The 25,236-nt window shown below is 34.4% G+C and overlaps 1 protein-coding gene across 1 annotated transcript in view; it reads left to right on the forward strand.

The window, feature by feature from the left end:
- Positions 1–435: 435 nt before the first annotated feature.
- Positions 436–25,236, forward strand: part of LOC150093642 (uncharacterized) — a 92,998-nt gene continuing 68,197 nt past the window's right edge. The window contains exon 1 of the mRNA XM_090413170.1: positions 436–622. Within this exon, the coding sequence (XP_090269296.1) occupies positions 565–622 (58 nt within the window). The 5' untranslated portion in view covers positions 436–564. The remainder of the gene's footprint in view (positions 623–25,236) is intronic.

Consider the following 25,236-nt stretch of genomic DNA (forward strand, 5'->3'; position numbering starts at 1 on the left):
TAAAATGTCTTTACTGAGTGGATGCCCGGAGCATACAAAACACGACGTCCAGGTGCTCGCCCGCTGTGTTTCTAAGCTTGTAGTGAGATGCCAGTTTTCTCATACCTGGGGGAGTTACACCGATATCTACCTTAAGTGGACAGCTAGCGTGGGTGCCGAACAGTGACGTTGAAGATAAACGAACCACTAGCAATGACGCCTTCGAAGACGTCATATATAGGCGGTGTTGCAAGTTTCCGCGGCTAAATTCGCGCGCGCGCGAGGCACGAGGACACCACCACAGTCTAGTGCGAGAGGCCCGAAATCCTTAGCATCATATATCAAGCACAGAGTCACCTTGAAAAAAAAAGTTCCACTTCAAATCCAGGTGCAACTTTTTTCCCTTGCCCGTCTCTCTTTTCTCTCTCTTTCTCTCTTTCCTACTCTCTCCCCCTTTCACTTGACACCTGGTTTGTGCATAGAAGGCTCACGGGCTGCAGGAGTCCTGCACTATTCAGTAGAAAACTCAATCTGAGCAACAGCAGATAAATTCATCACTCCCTGGCTGTATCACCTCTAAGAGCGATGCGCTGTGCGTACGTATTCTGGATAGCTACCTTCGCTGCTGCTGTAGTTACAACAGGTAAGAGTTGACATAGTTTAAGGCGATAGTTTTCGCAAAGTCAATGAAGTTTTGTTCATTATGTGGAATTAACTTGTCTCCAGTTTCTGAAATTTAAAAAAATAAATAAATAAAAATAGCAAGTTTAAGCGTTTAATCTTGCAAAGTTACGCGAAACACACAGATAATCGCTCAGAATTATAGAAATAATCCTTCGCTAAAATATATTTAATAAAGAATTATTATTATTATTTTATTGAAATGTTTTCAAAAAGGTTGAAACCTAATTATTAAAATTCGTGACTATATTTTGTTTCTCACACTTGTTGCTACTATCGAAACATCTAAGTAACTAAAGTTCTTTAATTTCATTTTTAAGCAACGAAAAATAATTGAAATAAATAAGATATTATCACAAAAATAGCGACAATGACTTCATTGCTGTTTGATTTTAATATTTCAAGTTTTTATTTAGATTGATATTTTCCTCAATGACGAATATAATAAAATATTTCGCTAACAGCTTAATATTGAAATTAAATTAAAGAAAGAACTATATCGATTCAGTTTTTGTTGCATCGTATGTAAGTAAGATATTTATTTTGATTTTTAGCGGCTATTTATTTCCCCTGTAAAAGCTACTTCCCGACATTGGATCTGTTTTGCAGGAAAACGCAATAAAGGGGACAAAACTCATATGTAATCTAATTTTTCTCATTATAAATTCACTTTTCAAATTTAAACATAATTATTGTGCAATATACCGATTTTATAATATCAAGACACTCATATAAGGTTAAATATGACTTATTTATGGCGATTTTAAAGTTTATATAAAAAATGCCGATATTTGAACATCAGAAATATTAGTTGGCAATATTAACTTTCAAAGTTAACATCAAGCACGGTTTTTATCTCTGTTTAAACAAAAATAAAAATCATCCGAGTCACTTCTTTTATGTGATTAACGCACAGCTAACTTTTATTTTAGTTACAGTCAGATTCTAGTTTAGTGGATTAAATAGCACGGGAGGTTACAATAATGTCTCCATAGAAAGTTATCCACCTTCCTTGAAGATGGCAAAAATACATCAGTTATTTTTTGAGGAGGATGAAGGAGCTTAGGACATTGTTGTAAAGGATTATAACAGAGAGAGAGAGAGAAATCGTACGCTATATGTGTATTCAATTTCCCCCTCCCCAATGCTACACCACGTCTTTAGTATGTCGTCCAGGACTGTATTAGTTGTCGTAACATGAATATCAGACTATTAAAGATCATCGGGAAAGAATTTCAAGCTTTATGATCTACGAGTGGTTAAAGGCGGAGGTAGACATGCACTTTAAAGTTAGGTACACCATAACATCGAATGTCAAAAATATTCATAAACTTGTTATGCACTACAGATTTCATTCCTCCTAAGCCATTAATAAGCTAGATGAAGAAGAATGTCATGTTGTTTGTTCTATCTCAAGGAATGGATAAATAGATCTCTCTTTTCTTTCTCTCTGTCTTTCAAAGATCATCTTCAAAAATAAAGTCATTTGTAATTAAAAATAATTAATCATATTAATCATCGCAGAATCAGATAAAGAGACGAAAAACCGAAGGGAGGAAAGGATACAAGTTATCTGCAAAGATTAAGGAGCTTTGTATTCTTTCTAGAACAAGGATGTTATCATGTTTTTGTTGAACAAACGATCCTCTTCAATAGCAAGATATCAAGATAAATCATTACTTTGGCAATGACATACTTTTATATTGTACACAATTGGAAAAAGCTAGTTAGAAGAATATTGGTTCTTCTGATCAAGTTCCTAATAAGGAACATGGCAATCTAACAACGGTACTTCAACACCTTATTGTAAAAAGATCCACCATTTCTTCGAACAAAGACTGAAAGAAAGATGGAATAAAGAAGCGATCTGCAGGTTCTAGATCGCCTCTTTCAAAAGAATGTCCAAAAAAGGTAATCAGATTTAATGATTAGCTTTCAAAACCAAAATTTCGTTAATGGGTAATTTTAGTTTCGAAATTTTGGTATTTCTTTTTTATGGAATTATTTACATGGTTTTTTTGCGTGATGTATATGGATATTCCACCTCGTGATTGGGAAGTGGCGTATATAAATATATCTTATGCTACATGACCCATTCGTGTTGGATTTTGTTTGTATATGCGGTAAAGTAACCAATATAAAAATCAAGTTTGCTAGATATATTAATCGAGTGTATCCCTCTGCCGGTTTCCGTAAGTCTCTCAATTTCTTTATGAAACCAGTTAAATTTCCTTAAAAATTTTCGTCAACTGTAAACGGAATTGGAACTCACTACACGTTAGTTAGCAAATATTCTTTGCACATGTCTTCAAGAAATAGAATATCATTTGGATGGAGAGGAAGGTTAGACATAAAAGCCCATGCTGAATAAATTCTTGAAATAGCGAAACGATAATTCAGAATTCTTCAAGCTTCTGAAATACCTATTCCACTGCGGTCACGAAGAAACTAAAGTGGTAAGCGAGAAGGATTCAGATTCAATGATTAGCTTACAAAATAAAGCTGTAAATTAACGAAAGTTGCTTAATTAACAGATTTGGTTTGGCTTAGTTGACGACCATCACTACGCGTCAGTGATTGTCTTTCAATTGTGTGTAGTTTACCCTAGATTGTATATTTTGTTCCAGTGGAAAAAAACAACGACGGTGTTTCTAAATAAAAATACCTTGCCAACTTAAAGTAAAAAGTTTAGGTTTTCTCACTTTAAGTTGAAAAGCCCTCCTTTCTTCGCATCTTAGACGGATTCCAAACTCCAGTCTTTCTAACTTGGGAACAAATTTCACATCCCATTCTCGAATATGATACGTAGTCGTTATATTAACAGAGCAACAGAATCTGAAGTAAAGTTCTTTGCATCACAGCGGTTATGTGAGCTCAATTTGCTGGAAGGATGTTTTCTTCGTTTCTTTCCTTAATCATGTCAAACACTTTTACGTATAAACTTCATGCATCGAAAATAGGCTAACTCACCTTCAATTGAAAATATTCCTAGGCTCTTCCCGTCGTAGATGGAAAGAGCCTAGGAATACAGCTGAAACCGACTGAGCTAGCTACGGAAGTTCTTCTTATATGCGAATAGTACTCAGATATTAATATTAAAATATTTAAAAAATCTAAATTTTTAATTTTGTTTTTTAAGTTTGCAAATAAATTCTTCCTAGAATGTTAATTCGGCGATCTTACTGCATCACTGATTCCCACTATTTACTGTTAAAATCATTTGTTCGTAATTTTATTTTGATAATACGGTAATTTATTTTTTCGTATTATCGTTTAAAATTCATCCATGTTTAATTTAGAGTACAAAACCAGCCGAACGTGTGCTCCAAATTCACAATTAATTTTTTCCCATTGGGTATTTCAATTTTTTTCTTAGATAAATTGTAACAGTTGATTGTTAATGTTAATAATAATGAAATGTCCCTGGATTTTTTTATCTAATTCATTAGAATGTACGAGACTATGAAATAACATCCATTCCTCATTCATATATCAAATTACAGGAAAAATAAGTATTGCGTCACTTATAAAACTTTGTTTCGATAAATAATGATTCTCTAAATTTGTCAAACAGAAATCTTGTTTTTCATGTTACATCAGAAATAAGAATTCTGTTTGGGATTGTGACATCGGAACCACAGAGATGCTGAACAAAGCTATAGAAAGTGTCAGTTGAATAGCAAATTAAAATTGATGGCCTCTCCACCTATTTTGAAATGCAATGCAATGCAATAGCTGATGATATACTTTCAGATATGTAATAATTCTTCAGAACTTACCAATTTTACCGACGTATTTATGATAGGTATGTAATAAATTTGACTTGTATGAGAGACTAGACATCTATGACATATTTATGCGTCTTGGTATTCTTTATTTTGATTTTTTAACTACGACGGTTTATGATTCAATATAGGATACATAAATACCTAATCAAAAATGAGAATTAAAATAAAGACAATCATTTCAATATCCATTTCACTTAGTAAACGCATCATTCGATCTTTTAATAAATATTCCAAAGTATAAAATATCAGAACAGTCAATATCTCTCAGGTAGGCTTGCTTTCATCAATGTTGGAGAGAAGGATGCATAATTGAGTTTCTGAATATGTCTCTTGGATTATTAAACTATTTACTGTTTCTTGAAGAGATTTTGTCTTAGTTCACAAATTTTCTATAAATCTGTATTCATAAACTTACAATTTTCCGAATATTTCGTTTATGAGGCTCGTGTAATAATGACTCGTTTTTGATTAGGTATATTTTATATAATTTGTGATAATGTCAGTAAATAAACTAAAAATAAGAAATAAAAATATGCCTCTAAAGCACACCGTCTGTTTTCTTTTTAAATATGGTTTCCACCTAAGAAAAGTTTTGTAAATCTATTGCATTCCTATCGTATGTGGGCCAAGGATTTTTTTTTATTCTTAATTTTTTATATAGCCCATAAACCCTGTTCTACAGACTAAACATGAAATTTTTTTCAAGCCACGTCAGACCTTTAGTTAGAATGACGAAATTCATCAAAAGATAATCACAAACTTTCATGCCGGTGGCAGGATTCGAACTAGCAACCTGCGATTGGAGAACGGATAGCTAACTCAAATATATTTGAGTATTTTAGTACGTTGGACAGGATTGCTAAAGATTGACCTCATGTTTTAAAACCTGTTTAAATTTTCTATCGAATAAAACACTTTTTAAAAACATAAAGGGGAAAGAAACAACGTGAAATTAAAAGCATATTAAGGGATTAAATCTGAAGAATGAGAATGACAAAAAAGGATGGAGATAGTTAAAGACTTTTTAGGATCTAACGATATAGCACAGACCTTCAATTCCTGCACCATTTTGCAGTTTTTTTCCTTTTTTAGTCAGATACATTCTTAACTGGTCTTATTTTTATTATTGTGATTGTTTTGTTTAATATGTCTTCCTTTAATGTGCTATCCACTAAATGCTTTGCCTTTTAACAAAAAAAAGATATTCGTTAAATTTTTTTATGTTACGTATCGTATATTTAGAGAATTTCAAAATATATGGCCCATCTTAAATACGTGAAGTGTTTATCACATAATAAAAAAAACTAATACATGAAAGAAGTATAACAAAATAAATGCATCGCTTTAGTAAAAAGCAAAGAGATGGTAATTGTGATGAAGAAAATTGAGAAAATAATGGTTAATAATTCTAACAGAATTCATTAAAAGGACGTTAAAGTTACTTGAAATTGGAGAGAATGCTGAAATGGTTGTGTTTTTGTATTAAACCTGTTTCGCGTACGAAAGAAAAAAGTTCCGTCTGATAACCAGTATTCCTCTGTCAATTACAGGCGTCGGATTACCAAAGTGACACGCCGATATAGACTGGGGGTTTTTTCGCAATACAAAAACAATGCGTTATATTTGAGAAATGGTTGCTATGTTCTTTGGTATATCCAGTTTACAATTGATCAAACATTAATTTTCTGTTTCTCAACGAGAATATAAAGCATGCACTTAAGCTTATTTTGATTTCGTAAGGAAAATTCTCTTTTTTTTATGTAAAAGTGAAGAAACATCTCCATTAAGTGAAAGTTTTCCATGTAAGTTTTAGACTCATCGCGTTTTAGTCATGCATTTGATCCGTTTGGTTTAAAAAGCAAAACTCATTTTATTAAATAAATCAGGAACACTATAATGATAATTACATCTTAATATTAACATTTAATGTGTCGTAGAGAGACTCGATTGGATAAGGTTTGGACTATAAGTTGGAAAAAATTCTGTTTGGAACATAACAAGAGATTCAACGCGAGCTGAAATGTCGAACATTGAATGCAATATTGAAAGGCCGATTACTTTGCATACTGCGGACCATAGACACAAATAGAACCCTGTTGTCATGGTAACGTTGAAAATGTAACTTCATATCGGTCTGGGTCGATCAAACAAACGAAACTGTTATGTTACCCTTGTGAGCCAAAAACATTATGACTACCTGTTTACAGCCAACCAGACTGCACGATTGGCCGGAAACAGACTTGTAGTGACGGTATCCTGATTTGGGAATTGTTCTCACATCACTGGATCCCCTCATCCCAAAACATCACCATTAATTCTTATATTTAGACTGTTTTAGACCAGGTGTCCTACATGGCGACAGTGCGGCTAATGGATCTGGACACTTCTAGTAAGACAACGCCCTTTGGCACAAGGCTCGCATTATGCAGGCATACTTCGAAGTGCAGATACAAGAATTCCTTGCGTTTCCCCTTGCCGCCTAATTCTCCCGATTTGCATCCCATCGAACATCTGTGGGATCATGTGGAATACAATATCCGCCGTCGAAACTTATAGTCCGCTCGGTCGCTGATCTCCGGGATACTAGTCTGTCCATTTGGTGCAGAGTACTTCAGGAGATCTTCCGTGGCCTGGTAAAGTCAATGCCAACAGAGGCGCAAGAAGTTATCTCGGCGAAAAGAAGGCTCAAGTCTCAACACGCTTCCAGGCGGCAGTGATAACGTTTTGGCTCACGAGTATATATACAGAGAGGAAAAACAACATGTCCATTATTCTGAAATTGTTTCTTCCAGGAGCGGCGAATTGTCTGTTTTTGGTTATTCTGATTTCATTTAGTTAGCCATATTATAATTATGTCAGTACCAAATCAGCTACAATGTGCTTGTATTAAGTAATACTAATTTGACTGGTTTGTTTGTTTACCGCCAGGAAAGTTGCTGTCGCTTGTCGAACATCCTGACATTATGCCCTTGAATGATTGACTAATCCTATTTCTGTCTTTCTCTTATTATGTTAAGTTTAGAAAATGCATCAGAATTCCTCAAGATCTTTTCCGGTAGGAGGACACTCGTCCTACTAAACACACTGCTAAGGCTTCTTGGATTATAGAGTATATAATCCAAGATATATATAGGCGTGGATACGCCTCGTATTCATTTGGATTAAACGTAGGAGGTTGCTTGATAATGAGAGTCATGATTCCACTGGAGAATTAGTACGAAAACAGTAAATTATATCTAATGAGAAAGTGATTTGTTTTAATGGTGACGATGTTCCTGTAAAGGTTGCTGTGATTGCTACATATTCAGTCTCTTGAGTATGCCTGTATTTTAATGCATAATATATTTAACTGACAAACATTTGAAATTGAAGATGAGATCTGACCTTTAAAAGTGTAATATTAATGTCACGCGTTAGTTGATTGTATTCTTTTGCGAGTTATGTGGGGTTATTAAAATTGATGGGTTGTATGAGTTGACTTGACATTCATATATATGAATTCATTCATATGAATGAATAAGAGGGTTTAATGTGATAGCCTTTATATAAGAATTCATGACGTAATTCAAATTAACAGAGGATGCGTTTGGATTTTAGTTTTTAGACAGAAATGTTGTTTTTCCAAGTGTACACGATAGAAAATTATTCATAATTCGTATTAAGGCAACCATGGCTAACAGACCTTACTGGGGAATGCTGTCAACTGTTTATCCGGTTATATTATTTGTTTCACAGAAAAAAAAATCAATTATGCGTACAATATCTTTCCATTCCCTGAACTTTAAACCGTCTCCACGGTTAGCCTAGTGGTTATGAGCTTCGCAACCATATGCCTGGGGAAGGGGTGTCATGGGCTCGATTCCCGTCGGAGACGTGAGGAGCTGAAGGATGTTCCCCAGCCATAGCCAGGTTAGCCGGGCGTGGGCAGCAGGTTTTTTTTACCCAGTTTATTCTGGGGTTTTTCATCCCGCAAACAGGCAAACAGGCCCGTGAACACACACACACGAATACAGTCAGGAATACCTAAGACGATCCCTCCAGCTATAGGCCTGAATTGTCAGCTAAGCCGGTCCCGAGCCCGGATTCAAAAATAGGGGAAATTGAGGTGGTGCTATACCCCCCGTAATAGGGGCTCACCGCCGTTGAATCGCCATACGAAATAAAAAAAAAACTTAAACTAGATATCTCGGCCCAGAAAGAGTTAAGATTAAGACGTTCATCTTAATACTACTCTTTACATAGCCATTACGCCTAAAACACCCTAATAAAATATTGATCGCCTGTTTATTCACTTTCGTCTGTATGATTTTGTCTATTTCTCTTTAGATTATTCTTTTTTTATGGCTGCATCTTTCTCTTTCTATCTTGCCTTCAAACCTGTCTTTCTTGTCATTGAGTCCTTAAATATGACGGCTGCCATCGCATCTTTATTAAAATTTACTAACAAACCGACACTTTCATTGACCACAGATTAATTCAACCAAAGACATTTGGTATCTTAGATGCTAATCATGTTTCGTGACTCATAATTAAATTCTCTTCAGTATTGATTCCGTTGTGTTTCACTCTTATATTCTAATTACTAAGATCTAATTGAAGGTTATCTCTTTTCACAGTTATCTCTTTGCTTCATAAAAAAGTCATATATTTCTTTCTTTCTCTTTTCTTCTTTGTTCATTACACGATAGCATTACTTCACATCGTTTGCTTTTACTCATCGTTACTTGCGAATAGTCTTCAGTATTAAATAACATTTTCTATCAGAAGGGATCGCTATCATGTAGATTGCAAAGGTGGTGATTTCAACGGAGTAATTTATTTAGACTTTTGTTGCATTCAAGTTAGGTAAACGAACTTTTTATCGCGAGTTTTTGGAATTAATTTTTTTTACAAATATTTGCAATAACGAATTTATGTATCATCATTTGTATCTTATGAATTTGATAAGGTGATTCGTATTCACCATAGAAAGAGCAAGTCTCATATTCACGCTAAAGTAATCTAAAATGTTATTAATCTTGTAGTTATGGAAGCTCTGGAGGATTGACTTGTTTATTTCTACATCATTCTGGTAGTGTAGATGTGATCTTCATTATGTATAGGCATTACTTTAATATTCCCGTCCCCACTACATACTAGGACTGATTAAAATAACGAAACTAAAAGTAAATTAAAACTCATAGAAGTTATGTTATTACGTTCTTCAAGTAAAAAGCTTTAGCAAACGATTTTGCAGGAGGTTCAAGCGAGGTGGTAATGATGCTATTTCTCCTATTTTTATAGTATTTTATTCGAACCAAGTTTGCAATAGATCTTGATACCCATGAGATGCCTTTTGAATAAATACATTTCACGAAACGACAGAAAGAAAATGCCTGCAATCTTGAATAGTTCACGCAACCAAGTCAAATTGTCATCTTTATTTCTGGTAGATAGCATCGGGATGGATTGCCAAATATCTTTCTCAAAACTTTCCTATAAATATATATTTTTAGAAAATGTATGTTGATTGTGTAGTTTGTCTCCGGGCTATTCTGTTTTGGGGAACAAACTTACGAGGGTGGTCTCAAAAGTTCTCGGCCTCTTGATGAAAAAACGAATTTATAATTTCAAAATTATTTTTATTTTTCAACATAATCTCCCTTAAAACTAATACATTCATTCCAGCGATGCTCCAGCACCATTATCCCGTCCCTGTAGTGGTTCTGAGGAAGATCTGCACATACTCCTCCACAGCTGCAATCACCTCTTAATTCGAAGAAAAACGCAGACCAGCGAGGAAGAGTTTTTGGAAGAGACAGAAGTCAGAGTGAGCCAAATATGGGGAATAGGGCAGATGTTCCAACAATTCACAGTGCAGATCCCTTAATTTTCCCATTGCCAAAACACCTTTGTGGGCAGGTGCATTGTCCTGATGAAAGAGGATTTTTTTCTTCTGCAAACCGGGTCTTTTCTCACGAAGTTTTTCGTCTAGTCTGGTTAAAAGATCGGAATAATATTGCTTGGTTATTGTTTTACCTTTTTCAAGATAATCAATAAACAAAATGAAATGCCTTTAGCCTCCCAAAACATCGATGCCCTGCTGATGGAACCGACTTTGTCTTCTTTGGCGCTGAACAACCGGCTTCTGTCCACTGTTTTGACTGCTGTTTGGATTCTGGTGTGTAATGGTGAATCTAAGTCTCATCCGTAGTAATAAATCGACGCACAAAATCACTTTTATTCTTGTTAAAACGCTCCAAGCACTGTTCAGATATTTTCATGCGAGTGCGTTTTTGATCTGCTGTGACCAAGCGCGCACCCATCTTGCGCAAAGCTTCTTCATTTGCAATTCTTCATGCAAAATATATCCTACTCGTTCTTTTAAAATGCCTATAGTTTCAGCAATTTCACGCACTTTGACTCGCTGGTTATCCATATCGTGCACTTGATCAATGATTTCTGGTGTTGTTACAATATTTGGACGTCCTTCACGTGAATCATCTTCAAGGCTGGTACGACCAGTTTAAACTAGGCAGCCCATTTCTGGACTTCGAATGAATTTCTTTTGGCATTAAACCTTCTTTTACAAAGAATTTTATAACCGCACGATACTCAATTTTATCCATTTCAAGGGATACGGACCACACTTTTGCTTCGGACAGCTGTATAAAACAAACTACTTGATAGAATGGCTATCAAGTAGTTTGATAAGCATTCTATAGTTTGACTGTAGGACATGTCGCATTAGGACATCGATGAAATAAATATTAATAAATATCATCAATTTCACACGAATGTTTATGACAGATGTATCAAATTAGAAAAAAAATCTTGCCGATAGTATTGCCATCTATGATCGAGGCCGAGAACCTTTCAGACCACATTGGTAATTAATACAATTCAAAGAAGTGTTTTAGAGAGATGGATATTATCTGAGTTAGAGAACAGATGAAAATAATTCCTAATTTTTGTGAAATGGATCAGAAGATTAAAATCGACAACGATTTATTTAATCTCATTCTGAAAAATGGATTGGACATATTCGATGCAGAAGAATTACATATTATAGTAAGCATTACTGAAACATTTAACAGGGGCAAGCAGGTGATTAGATGAAGCAAGTTCCATTTTTGTTGTATTAAGTTAGAAATGTCCTTTTTATTATGTGTTAGAGGAGTCTTTGTTTCTTTTATCACTTGTCGTTTGACTGTAGGACATGTCGTATTAGGACATCGATGAAATAAATATTAATAAATATCATTAAATATTAAAACTATTATACAATTTTATAGAGCAGCACAGTTCAAACAGCTTAAGAAATTTAAAAGTAAACGAATTAATAAAAATAACGTATATTATTAATCCAACCTTATTCCATACCCGAATGTTAAACTTAGACATTTCGAAGAAAATAAACCAGAGAGCTCGTGATAATATAATCATCAGCATCGGAATTTCTTAGTTGCACTACTTAAAAGACATGAGCCCAGAAGCCCGTTATATTTGCCTTTTATTAAAGCAAAATTAAAGCGTTTAGATCTCACACTCGTCTAACATCTGTTTCGGACTGTTGGTACACATATCATCAAAGACTAGGCATCTTAAGTGGATAATACACTTCTATCACATAAGATTGCTATGGTCTTAAGTGTTTTTGCACTCTTGAGGTTTTTTTCTGGTCTCTCTAGAAAGAACCAGCAGTCCGAACAGCTGCCAGATCAGTGAAACCTAAATGCCGTAATAAAAGTTAAATATAGCGGCTCTTGGACAAAGCTCGTGTCTTTTTAAGCAGTGCAACTCCAAGGCAACATGTCGAGGTTTGGTTTGGTTTGTATTTCCATAAGCTCCATGGTCTATATCTCCGAAACCTTTTACGTTTATATATATTCGGCTATAAAATAAGGACGTATTTATAATATTCTCTATTTTTAATCATTTATTTTACCTAATGGACGTTTTTAGGATTTTTTTTTTAATAATTACGAAACCTTTGTCACTCATAAAATTTACGATATATTATAAGCATGATTAATTTAAATAATTTATATAATTTATAACCCCGTGTGGTGGCCGGGATAAGAATAGCGCCGCTGTAACCCATGCATGTCGTAAAAGGCGACTAAAATGGGACGAGTTTCGAGAGTTTCGCTCTCTTAGGTTTCTTCCGAAATTTTGCTCCCGGTGAGGGGGGGAGGCTTGATTTCGGGAGGGGGTTTGCCCTGAGAGAGCATTTTGAGTCTCTGGGGAGGGTGTTCTCCGGCGTGGCCCATGAGGGACCTTGTCGGTGACTGCTTTTCCCTGGAATATGAGCGGTTCTGCTCAGTGGTGGGGGTGGCCGTCACTGAGTGGAACCAACACTGAGTCGGACGGTCTTTCGGCCACTCGTAAGGAGTGGTCCGGGAGATGGTCTTACTTTTTAGAGGCGGCTTTAGTTAAAAATCCCGATGTAGCCCATGCATGTCGTACGAGGCGACTAAAATGGATATTCAGGGAGGGTAATGGGTGGCAATGCTGTAGCCAATGAAGTTTTAACTGAGGCTCGGCTGTTACCCTCCTGCCATGATCAGAGCTTATTGCTCCATAACACCCTATCCATACATTTTATTCTACAGATAACGAGGAATATGAAACGCATTCTTGCTCCACCCATCTAGCCAAAAAGAAAAAAAATAATAATTTATAGCATATATTACCAAATCGTAGTATATATATATATATATATATATATATATATATATATAAAACAAAAAACGAAACCTATCTATTTGTATAACCAAGCAAATAGATATGTTTTCGTATTAGTACAGGTTTTATAATGTTCATGTCATCTCGGTATGAGACAGAAGAATTATAATGTAATCAAAATTGAAGATATTATTCTATTGGTAGGTCCTAGCATTCTATCATAATAGAACACGATAAAGCACCAGAATTCCTAAAATGGTTCGATGTATTAAAGGCGGCAATTTTGGATATTTTTCTAGTTATTTCCAATATATTTTAGTCATTGCTTGATGCATTTGTGTCATATTTTTCGGAGAAAATAAAGGCACGCTTCCACGAAACAGATGAATGCTATTGTGTGCTCTTTGATACTGCAAGAAGCGATTTGATAAGACTTTAACAAGACTTGCTGATTGGAAAGTTTCTGTTTGGAGTTGGATGAACTGAGAGAAAAAAAGTGATGATAGAATGCTCATGGGCGGATATCACAAAGCACAGTGCAGAACACACTGCTTTTATATGATCAATAACTGGAGAGTACACATTTTGTAAATAGAATTTGAATTTCATTTACCAGAATATATACACCAAGGAAAATTCATATTTCGTTACAAAAACATAGCTACCGACATTCACTAAAAAGATAGAATTGGGTTTTTAAATTAAATAAAGGAAAAAAATATATGTTCGTTTTTTAAGGAGAATGTAAAGAAATAAGACTGCGTACTATATAAAGGATATAGAGAGAAAATTCGGTAGAGACCATTTTTGTAATAATGTACAAACAAATAAAAAGTAAATAAAAGATAATATTTTATGAAATTTCTGATTTGTAAGTTTCACACTGATAAAAAGAATTATTAAAAACAACCTTAATCAACAGATAACTGTTCACTCAAGCCTATTTGTACATGTATCCGATGGAAGTAAGGTATATGATAATAACGGTTTTAATTAATGTCCTCAATAAGTGTGAACAAGAGTGGCTTCAGCTTAATCAGCTCCCGTGATCAATTATGTAACACATATACAGATTGGTTTACCAGAAGAGCACGTGATTCCTTTATAAAGTGGGAACTTGAAAGAGTTAATAATTGACCGATTATTCCAGGAAAGCTATCTGTTTCAAGCAGCAAACCCTAGACGATGTATAAGTCATGAGGAAAGGTAACGATGTCTTGTACTTAAAGAAAATTGCACCGTTAATGAATGATGAGAAATGTGGCAATATGGAGTGCTACTTTAATTTTCCAACTAGAAGACAGATCGCGATAATTACAGTGTGGCTAAACGGATATTAGGAAATGCAGATTGTTTTAAAAGCGATGTCCGCCATGATGATAAATGATCCAGATGTCATCCTCTAATGATGCTATTTTGGTAAATCGTAGATGAATACCTTACATGATTGATAGAATTTTCAGATGGTCAGATTGGGATGTGGGCTTTTGTGCGTAGGAGAGGTTAAACATCACGATCTGGAAGATAAAGGACCATTGCTAGAATTGCCATGTTCCCATTAGCGCACTTATCCAAAATGGAGAAAATAATAGGTTTATCTATCCTAAAAACATGGCTGATTGCAGTACTATTTCAAGAAATGACTGCAAACACTCAACTAGGACAGGAAAACCATTCAGTGGAAATGATAAAGAAGCTCTCAATGTCACTCTAGCAATTCTCACTCTCCTTCCATCGTTCTAGGCATGTTGTGATTCTGAATGGCACACATCACGCTAACACGCAATTGCTCTTTCGAGAGATCGCGATTAATTTTTATGCTATTCAATATTATGGCTATTTTTAACGGGAAAGAAGTCTCAGTAATTGTCTCACTGAGAGAGCGATGAGCTATTTATTACGGAAGTGCAACAGTCGGCTAAATGATGGGAGTTTGTTCAAGCCATAAGTGCTCAAATACCACATTTACCGTACATTGTTTCCTGTTGAAGGCTAATTAGGTTATATTTTCGTTAGATATTGCTTAAGAGTTATAGAGAGTCTCGTCTGTTGATATCAAAATGGTTCATTGTTTGGAGAAGTGTCAGCGAATTGGTTTTCTTAGCTTTGAGATGATTGACCATCCAATACTTGTTTTATATCGCAAAGGACATAGCAGTAATTATTCATTCGTAGAGTTCCTGCCCTTACCATTCTAAATGTGCTAATATCTTTGGCAAGATGTTGAAAAAAAATAAACCAATAAAATAATAATAGTTTATGTGTCGAGTACTATTTCTTCAAGAAATCTATTGAATCAACATCTTTATAATGTAGTGAAGTCGGTGCAATGTAAGAAAACCAACCATTCAAATTCTCAATAGTTTTGCAATGACATATTTTATGTCGCTTTGAATGTCTCTGTCTGTCTTCGAATGCCTTTCAATAGTAAACCCTTTCCTTTGTAACTTCTTAAAAAGTTATCGATACTTAGTTAATGATTACTAAATTGAAATAATGAAACGAAGAGCTATTCAAAACCACCGGGACTTCAAGCCACAAGCTGTTCAAAGCCATGTGTGCTTGTAAGATTATTCTATGTTATATAGATGGATGAGAAAAGGGCTAAATAATAATCCTGGAACTCTACGCTAGACACCAAAGATGGTACTCTTTTGCAAGCCAGTTTTTCATGCCTCCAATAAGCAGCATAGTGGCGTCTCACACTATTCGGTGATAATCATCTAATACTTCAACATTTTCCACAATCAACCATGCTCGCAGGGAATTCGAACCAACCGGCTTGCTGATTCGAAAGTCCAGATGCTCACCATGCCAACCGGCCCAGCAAATAAAGTTTGAACTTAACGGGGTTTTTTATTTCTTAGATTTTTTTAAATCATTCTTTTATTATTTTATTCTTGTTTTGAGTATTGGTTTGAATAATAAATTTTCATATGTCATTCTATCTCAGAATACATTTTGTTGTTGGATGCGTTTGCTGATACGAACAATAAAACGCTAGTGGTTTGTACTTCTGAAATGCTAACGATTTAAAGTCAGAAAAGTCTTGTAAATGATAGTACGATAGAATGTTAATCCTGGAATCAGAAATATAATTTTCCTATGGGATATCCTCTCTTTGTACTGTGATACAGAGAAGAAAGTCACCAATCACAGTAAAAGGCTTTATTAAAATAGTTCTCTCTCTCTCTCTCTCAAAGTACGCCTCTGATGACGAGAATAGTCTCATGATGAAGGTGACACAGCCAGCTCTCAGCCTTCTAATTGCTCTTAACAGATGAGATGAACGACCAATTAAAATCAAATTGACGGCTAACAGACAGTTATCTCAGTGCTAATCACCCGACGTATTCCGATATGCCTGCTTAATCACCACACGAGACAAATAAAGGCCAAACGAAGAAACCCTACCGTATTATTGTAATTATCTTTTTTTGTGTCGGCCACTTGAACCAATTATCTGAAGCATAGCACACGTCTGACCAGCCACGGACGACAACAGTGATCACATTTCCAATCACACGAAGGGCGTGACGAGTGCATTTACAGTTCCTATCGTTACGATGTGTACAAGATCCTACAGTCGTGACCTTAGAGAGAGATCAAAGTCGCAGATAGTCATATAATTATTAACTTTAATTACGGAAATTGTAATGTGTCCGTTGGAGAGATGGTACCAAGTACGAGAAAATTCCTCATCCTCTCCCTACTTCCACTAATCCTAATAGTTATTCGTTCCGGTACAACACAAGACAAATCTTTGTTTCATGATGTGAGAAACATTACTGAGTAATGTTACCTGTTTTTTCCAATAAAGCAATTTATAGCAGCTAAAGATAGAAGTCAAACTCGTAGGACTTCAACACTTAACCATTATTCATTCCTTTTAAACGATCAGTGCATTTTTTGGTGAAATTTTCAATTTCCTCCGAGCAGTGAAGGGTCTACTTCAACCTCTTTGCGCAATTCTTTTTTCGAGTCAGCGTGGGTAGGTTTTGTCGAGCATACAAGGTATGTTTATTGCAGTGTGGGCGATGTAGGTGACATCACTAACCCTTGGTAAGAGAAATAAATCGACAGTAATAAAAAAAAAAACTACCAGATTTTTTTCCACTATAAAATGTAACTGGATTACGTTTTATTGAAAGTTTAAAACAAATCAGAATTTTAAGGTCAAATAAATTTTGCGAATTTTCGGAGTACAAATTTTAAACTTTGATACTCAAAACTTCGCATGAATTACTGAACAGCTTTTCAACTCAAGATGGGTTAATTGTCTCATCGGGCCACTGTCAGCCAGACCAGGAAGTAAATAAAGTTAGAATGTCCACTCTATCTTAAGGAGAACAGAGATCTAACTCTAAGATGACAGGAAGATTATTATTGTGCTAAATAATAACTAAATACGCCTTCACTTATGAGCATTAAAACAGGTAGGGTTTTAAATTTAGCTACAATCCAATTGCAACTCAGAGCATTTCCTTCCATACATCAAAATTGAACATTACGTTAACGAATGGAGTTTACAACCCAATAAAAATTAAACTGAGTCACTAATTTTTGTTTAAATAGTAGCTAATCAAACTATGCTTCAAAAGTCTACTTTTGAAGAACCAGAAAATGACTTGGAGTGTCTCTAGACAGATCCTTGACTTTCAAGGAACATTTGACAAACATTGCTGGTAAATTCAACTCTGTCAATAACATCTTGCAAAAATTAGCTGGCTTGGAGCACGGTACAGTACATTACGCACATTTAACATTAGAGTATACCATACAGCAAAATGTTGTTCTTCAGTTTGGCTCAGCAGTGCTCACACCTCACTGATTGATGTTCATCTTAACCAAGCTGTAAACTCGATCTTTGGACCCTTAAAATCAAGATCAACTTACTGCTCCAACTCTTGGTAATATTGTACCCCCTCCATCACCAAAGAAAAGGCTTTAGAAAATATCATTACTTTTATCCTGTGGGGTAAAGATTTAAGATTTAAGATCGTCTAGATTTAAGAGTTTTAAATCTAGACGATCTCCATGGAAAATCGCTATGCAAATGTCATATGAGGCATTTAATATCACCGTATCCTGGAAATTTTATTGGTCCGAACACACCTCTGACTTCCTTGTCACTATTTCTTATCCAACTCATTTCCTTATCCTCAAGACATCTATGGTTTAAACTTAACCTGAGTTCTACGAATGGAAATGGATTGACTCTCTGTTGGTTGTGACACTTTAGTCCAAGCTATTAAACTTATCGTTAATGACTGCTCGATGTTCTTTTATCAGGAATTTGTGTAGAGTTTTTTTTTATTTTAATCCTGAAGGTTTAATATGAATTCAGGAGCGAACTTGTAATGTTCTGATTTTTTCGTTTTTTATGCAATAGTTCCACTTCTTTATTCGGTTATCGCTGTTTCTAAATGTAGGTCGTTCTCTAAATAAATAAAAAAATATGAAAATTTTAACAAATGGTTTTCTCATGCTTGGAATCGAACCCGGACCTCCGGGGGGAAAGCTAAGCATCCTAGCCACTAGACTACATGGGAACAAGAAGATACAGGATCCCATGTGCTCTGATCAAACGATGTGAATGGTTCGATAAAGTTCAATAATAAGTAATATGTAATAGTTAACACTTGTTTGATGTTTATCTCATAATTAACGTCTCAAAAGCAGGATAACAAATAATAATAATTTTTGGGAGTTACTTTATAGCGTACATTTTTAAATCAAATTTCATCATACGATTTTTTATTCATCTTATTCTTCTTCGTTTCAGTATCAATGCAGTGTGATTGAAAAGATGTTAAAAATTAATTTTACAAAATTAATAACTGGACTTATTGATTGATCTCCACAGTTACTTGCTTGTAACTGTGGAGAACTGGAATGATAAGAAAATGAACTTCTCACTTTCGATGTAAGATATTCAAATTAACTTTTATCATTATCGATATAAACAAAATAAAACCTTGATGCCAATTACTGCCATGCGGTTCTTTATCTATCAAAGCCAATTCCTGATTATGAACCATAAAAATTATGGTAACGAATGCCAATTCATAGCCCGCCAGGTTTAAGGGCCTGTAAGGACCCGCAGATTATTATTATTTTTATTTTATTATTGTTTTCTGATATGAATATTTATTTATTATTTTCAGTGGAACGTTATCAAATTAATAACTGAAATACGGGGCGTGGAAAAATGGTTATCCCCCTGTCCAGCGTGACTCTCAATGCTTCTTGTTGAAAACTAATATGAAATTAAAAGACTTACATTAATAATAATTAATTATTAACTTCAATGGCTTCGAACGATGATGTCATTCGATCGAATGACAAAAATATTACCTACCCGAACACCCTCTCCTTGATAATATGTATCGCAAGTCGTGTAAAAATATATTTAGCATAATAAAAAGTTCGGGTGCAAAATATTGAGTACGTTTATCTTTGTTACGACAAATTACGATGTAGCAAATAATATTTGCTACATCGTAAGGACCCGCAGATTATTATTATTTTTATTTTATTATTGTTTTCTGATATGAATATTTATTTATTATTTTCAGTGGAACGTTATCAAATTAATAACTGAAATACGGGGCGTGGAAAAATGGTTATCCCCCTGTCCAGCGTGACTCTCAATGCTTCTTGTTGAAAACTAATATGAAATTAAAAGACTTACATTAATAATAATTAATTATTAACTTCAATGGCTTCGAACGATGATGTCATTCGATCGAATGACAAAAATATTACCTACCCGAACACCCTCTCCTTGATAATATGTATCGCAAGTCGTGTAAAAATATATTTAGCATAATAAAAAGTTCGGGTGCAAAATATTGAGTACGTTTATCTTTGTTACGACAAATTACGATGTAGCAAATAATATTTTGGCGAAGTGTACCAGTTGATTGTAGCTGTTAGCACTCGTGTAGGCAACCTGGATCAAACTTCAAATAGTAAAAATATTACTATTTACTTTTTTTACTATTAATTTTTTACAATTAAATTTTTTACTATTTAATATTGTTCATTAATTTTTTGTTTATTTTATGTAATAGTTAGTTGTTTAAGAATTAAAGTATGTAAATAAAAGTCAGAATTCTTTTATATTTATGTCGATTGGTGGTATAGGATAATTAATGTAAGGGCTAGTTAGGGAAATCGAGTTGATTTTCACTGAAAAGGTTCACCCTAAATGGACAATGAAGTGTGAACTGTGACCACTTCTGTCCTGAGGTGAATACGGACAATTTAGAGAGATTTGCTTATTGATTTATTTTCCCTTGAACTTAAAATGTTGAAAGGAAGGAGGAAGTATGAATAGTAGATTAAATGTATCTACTCATGAATATTCAATGTCTGTTTTCAAAACGAAATCTCGTAAAAATAATCGCAGATATTTTTCGTTTAGTTATTAGGGTGTAAATGAACATTAGACAAGGAGATCTTTTATTTCTCTAATTAAGTTTGAAAGAATGTAGAACAATGGAATGAATTGTTTCTCAATTACCTTTCTTACTGTTTACTTCAATTAAGTTAGTCATTCTCTCAGAATAACGCTACCACCTGTGGGGGTATTCAAGTCCACGGCTATTCACGGAGTTCAGCGATTGAGATGCTGCTATTCTCCTGCTATGCGTATATTTGCTATTCAAGATTATTCACTCATCAACGATCCAGAAGGCACGCGCGCACGCACACACACACACACACACACACACACACACACGCACGCACTCACGCACGAGAGCGAGATTATTAAAAGCAGATAATGCAGACGATTTATTTATTTTAATAATAATTTGCCTTTCAAATTACCACCGCACCTTGCAAACAAATAAACAAAAGCAAGATTGTCTTTGTGCAAAGTAAACTAAGCGTTTAACCAAAGAAATTAAAAGAAAGTAATAGAAAACTTCTTAACTACGAAACATCATTGAATTGTTGGTATAAACTTTATGGAAGCTCTCTACAGCAAATATCACGCTTTTTCCTATGTATAATAAATCCTACTACCTCAAGAAATAAAGGATTCCATTAACGTTATCTCAATAAGTATGCTGTTGTTATAAGTGAAACACAACACCGATTTTTGAAAAATATAGCTACCCCTTTATCTAAACATCTTTGCGCTCAAAGTATTCTCCGACTAGATAGCATAAATACAATTTATTTTTTAATGATCTAAGCAATTATAATGTTTACATATCTGAACCTCCTTTAGGAAAAGTAAATAGTCAAACAACATTAAGCATGGACAAGTTCCACGTTTTTATTCCATGCGTTTGTTTATAAGAATTGCATATGTTAACCTCTAACAATACGATAAATATCTACCCAGTATTCAAACTCCAGATTCTACGTCGAACTCTACATTCATTGATGTATATTCCCTTCAACAATGCATTATTATTCCCCTGGCACCTTTAACAGTAGTGAAATATAAACATGCTCATTAACATACCCCCACGAAAAGAAGAGGTCTAGCGAGCTAGCTTAGGGAACCTCCGAAGCTAAATAATTTTCTCTTTTCTTGGGGGTGATACACATTTTTCTTAATTAGCTGATGCAGCTTCAGTCTATTGCTTCAGAAGGAAATATTGCTCTCCCCTACAGTATTACGTTTGTTTTGTTGCACTTTCTAAGGTTACCTGTTTAGGAAATGCCTTCTATAGATGCAGCTTTAAACTATTTGTTCAGTAGTGTCAAAAGAGTCATCCCCAAAGATCGGCAAGAATATTAAGAGTATTTCGACCAGTCTTGGTTCCAGAATAGCTCAAGGAATTCTATTTCGTAATGACCTGTTATTACAGAAGTGTTGAAATCCAGCTAAAGTTATAAATCAATGGAAAAAGAAACGCGAAATGATACATTTTTCATCGGTTGAAAGGGAATTGTAAAAAGTATGAAAAAATAAATGCAACATTTGAAACTCAAATAGTTTCGTTGTGATTTTTACCAGAGAGAGAGATGGTAAAAATCCCCATTTTTCTTGAATCATTTCAAAGACGGAAAAATAAGAATTTGACACTCAAAACAGCCATGATTCGTATGAAATAAATATTTTTGTCTATTTGACCGTAGCTCCCATGCATTTATAAAAAAACCATAGAAAATAGTTCAGTGATGTGTCAGGCGTAAAGAAACCGCTGAGTGTGGAATATGTGGATTGGAATGGACAGAGCAATTCTCCTTTATTAGCCACTGATTGTGAACCGGAGTGATCTCAAGTCTTATAACACCTAAGTCAAAGAAAAAGACACATTTCTTGGACTATTGCCAAGCCTGTCGCAATATGTGTGTTCAAAAAAATTGAAGGTTATTACACGAGCAGCGAACGTCTGGATGATACAACGCCTAGAGGTTTAGTTTTATTTCATCTTATGGTGACAGGTGTGCCAGCGAAAAGGGAAATTTTTCGTGTCTGTTTCTGCCCAAAACGTGCACATTTTTCTATGTCTAGCTATCTATCTATCGTTTGTATTAAACGTAATCTCGTATTTTTGCCACGTATACGGACGTCTTATATCATTCTATCTGTCATCTTGTATACACTTCATTGGATGTGTCTCTGTAGAGATCAGCAAGTGCAGAATGTTCCTGTTAGGACAGAGCTAATATGTAATTATTCTGTTGAGATAAGCATTAAATGTTTTCCATTTATGGAAGTGAAAACCTTCAAGGTACAATATATATAAAGTAACTAAATCGCTATCTAATAAAACACAGTAAAATCCTGTAACGAAGCACATTATACTTACAAGTTCGGTTTCATCCATACAAGTACATCTTAACGTAACCCAGGTTTCCAGTATGTATGACCCCCCTTGGAGTGGTGCGAGATAATCTTTGTTGAAGAATGCAAAACAAGAGTTAATAATAATTTACTAAAATAAAATAATATCTAAAATGTGGTCCGATGAAATTACATTGATAAATACTAACAAGTAAGAGAAGAAAACTAATGCAATTTCCCGATTTTTTCTTTTTATATTTTTCTTTTATATTTTTATACATTTTTATTTATATTAATATACATTTTTGTACTTTTATTTTAAACATATGTGTATGTTCTTATATAAAATATTTATATATTTTTATTTTAAATGTCTATGCATCTGTTTTTATTTATTTTAAATATCTAAGTTTACATTTCTTTTGTCTTTCAATATCTAATTATTTTTTATTTTCTATATGTTTTTTAATGTTGTATTTATGTTTTATAAAAATATTATATGGAATTAACAATTTAATTGAATAAAATACATATTACGAGAAACATTTTTTCGATTATTTTATGAAAGATGGGGCATGCATAGTTTTTTTTTTTTTCATTACAAAATAAAAGAGGGCGCTGTTAAATGAGATTCAGAAACCGATGGCGTATGCAAATAGTAAATCTTACCTGTAAAGTAATTTCACAATTAAATTTTGTAAACAGAAGATAATGATAAGAAATAATAATATAAATTATTTTTGAAATATAATAACTTGCTTATTTTAAAGAGAAAAATGTTATATTTTTCAAAAATACGGAATACTTAAATATTTTTTAAAACACCATTATGATTTTTGTATTCTTTTTAATAAATGATTTCTGTTCGGTTGGGCCAATCACTGCATCTCACGGTCGATTGTTCCTCCTCCTTAAGCCAGCCCTTTCTCATATAAGAAAGGGCTGGCTTAAGGAGGAGGAACAATCGACCGTGAGATGCGGTGATTGATTCATTCAATCCAGTACCCTTGGAGGGTAATGGATGGCAATGCTGTAGCCAATGAAGTTCTAACTGAGGCTTGGCTATTGCTGTTACCCTCCTGCCATGATCAGAGCTTTAATTGCTCAATAACACCTTATCCCTACACTGTCCTCTACAGATAACGGGGAATATGAAAAGTATTCTTGCTTCGCCCCTTTAAGCCAGTCCTTATAAGGACTATAAGGTTGGTTTAAGGAGATGCGGTGATTAATACCCTTGGAGGGTAATGGATGGCAATGCTGTACCAATGAAGTTTAATTGAGGCTCAACTATTGCTGTTACCCTCCTTCCATGATCAGAGCTTTAATAGCTCAATAACACCTTATCCCTACACTGTCCTCTATAGATACAGATAACAGGCAAGATGAAAAGCATTCTTGCTTCGCCCCTTTAAGCCAGTTCTTATAAGGACTATAAGGTTGGTTTGATTTGTAACGTACAAGAGTTACAAGAAACTTTTGTTCAACATTTTTAGATAAAGCTATTTTTATTTTTATGGATATTTTTATTTTTAACGGGCAGCGCTTAATAAAATACTTGATTAAAGATTGTTGTGGTTTACTACGAACTTGTTATTAAAGTATATAAGTATTGTTAATATTACATTAGTAGCTGGTTTGAGAGACCTCCATGGAATCAAAGACATCATCAACTGTCATGCCTTCTCTTAAACTGATTCACACTAGATGCACTCACCACTTCAGCAAACTGCTCTACTCACTCCTGCGTAGACCATATCTGTACAAAGTAGTCTAAGTGTTGTTGTATCGAGGTCTTGTAAAGAGACTGATGCAAAGATAGGAAGGGAAATTAAGGATGCTGCTGATATATAGAATGATTTGAACATGCTAGATCTGCAGGCAAATGATAATAGCTAATGGTTCAGTGTTTATGACCAGAGAGGCAATGAAAGTTTCTGTTAATGCAGAGATAGAAAAGAAAAGACAAATCATATTGTAATGGTGGAAGCATGCCTGAAGAAGCCGATCAAGATATGGATCTTGGAATGATTTTGGATAGGAAGTTCAAAGGTCACATAGCAAAAATTGCAAATAGAACTTAGAGGATAATTATAATGTTCAAACGGACATTGACATATAAGGATAATGTTCGTTTTATGAGTACAGAATAATACGTGTTCTCTATTTTGATGCATGAATAGCTCCAATTGGAACAGCGATCCCTATCACATCAGCTCCTCTAACTCCAAATATTCCAGATGCAGTTTCTTTGTGTTTTATTGATTATGATATGGTCTATTTGGAATGGAAAACTATCAGGGGGACCGTCCCCCCGCACACACACACACACACAGAATAATATTTTTTCTTTAATCACGCAATATA

This window comes from Typopeltis vanoorti, chromosome 23 (assembly GCF_054136105.1).
Source record: "Typopeltis vanoorti isolate ZY-2024b chromosome 23, IOZ_Tvanoo_1.0, whole genome shotgun sequence".
In the NCBI taxonomy this organism is placed as follows: Eukaryota; Metazoa; Arthropoda; class Arachnida; order Uropygi; family Thelyphonidae; genus Typopeltis; species Typopeltis vanoorti.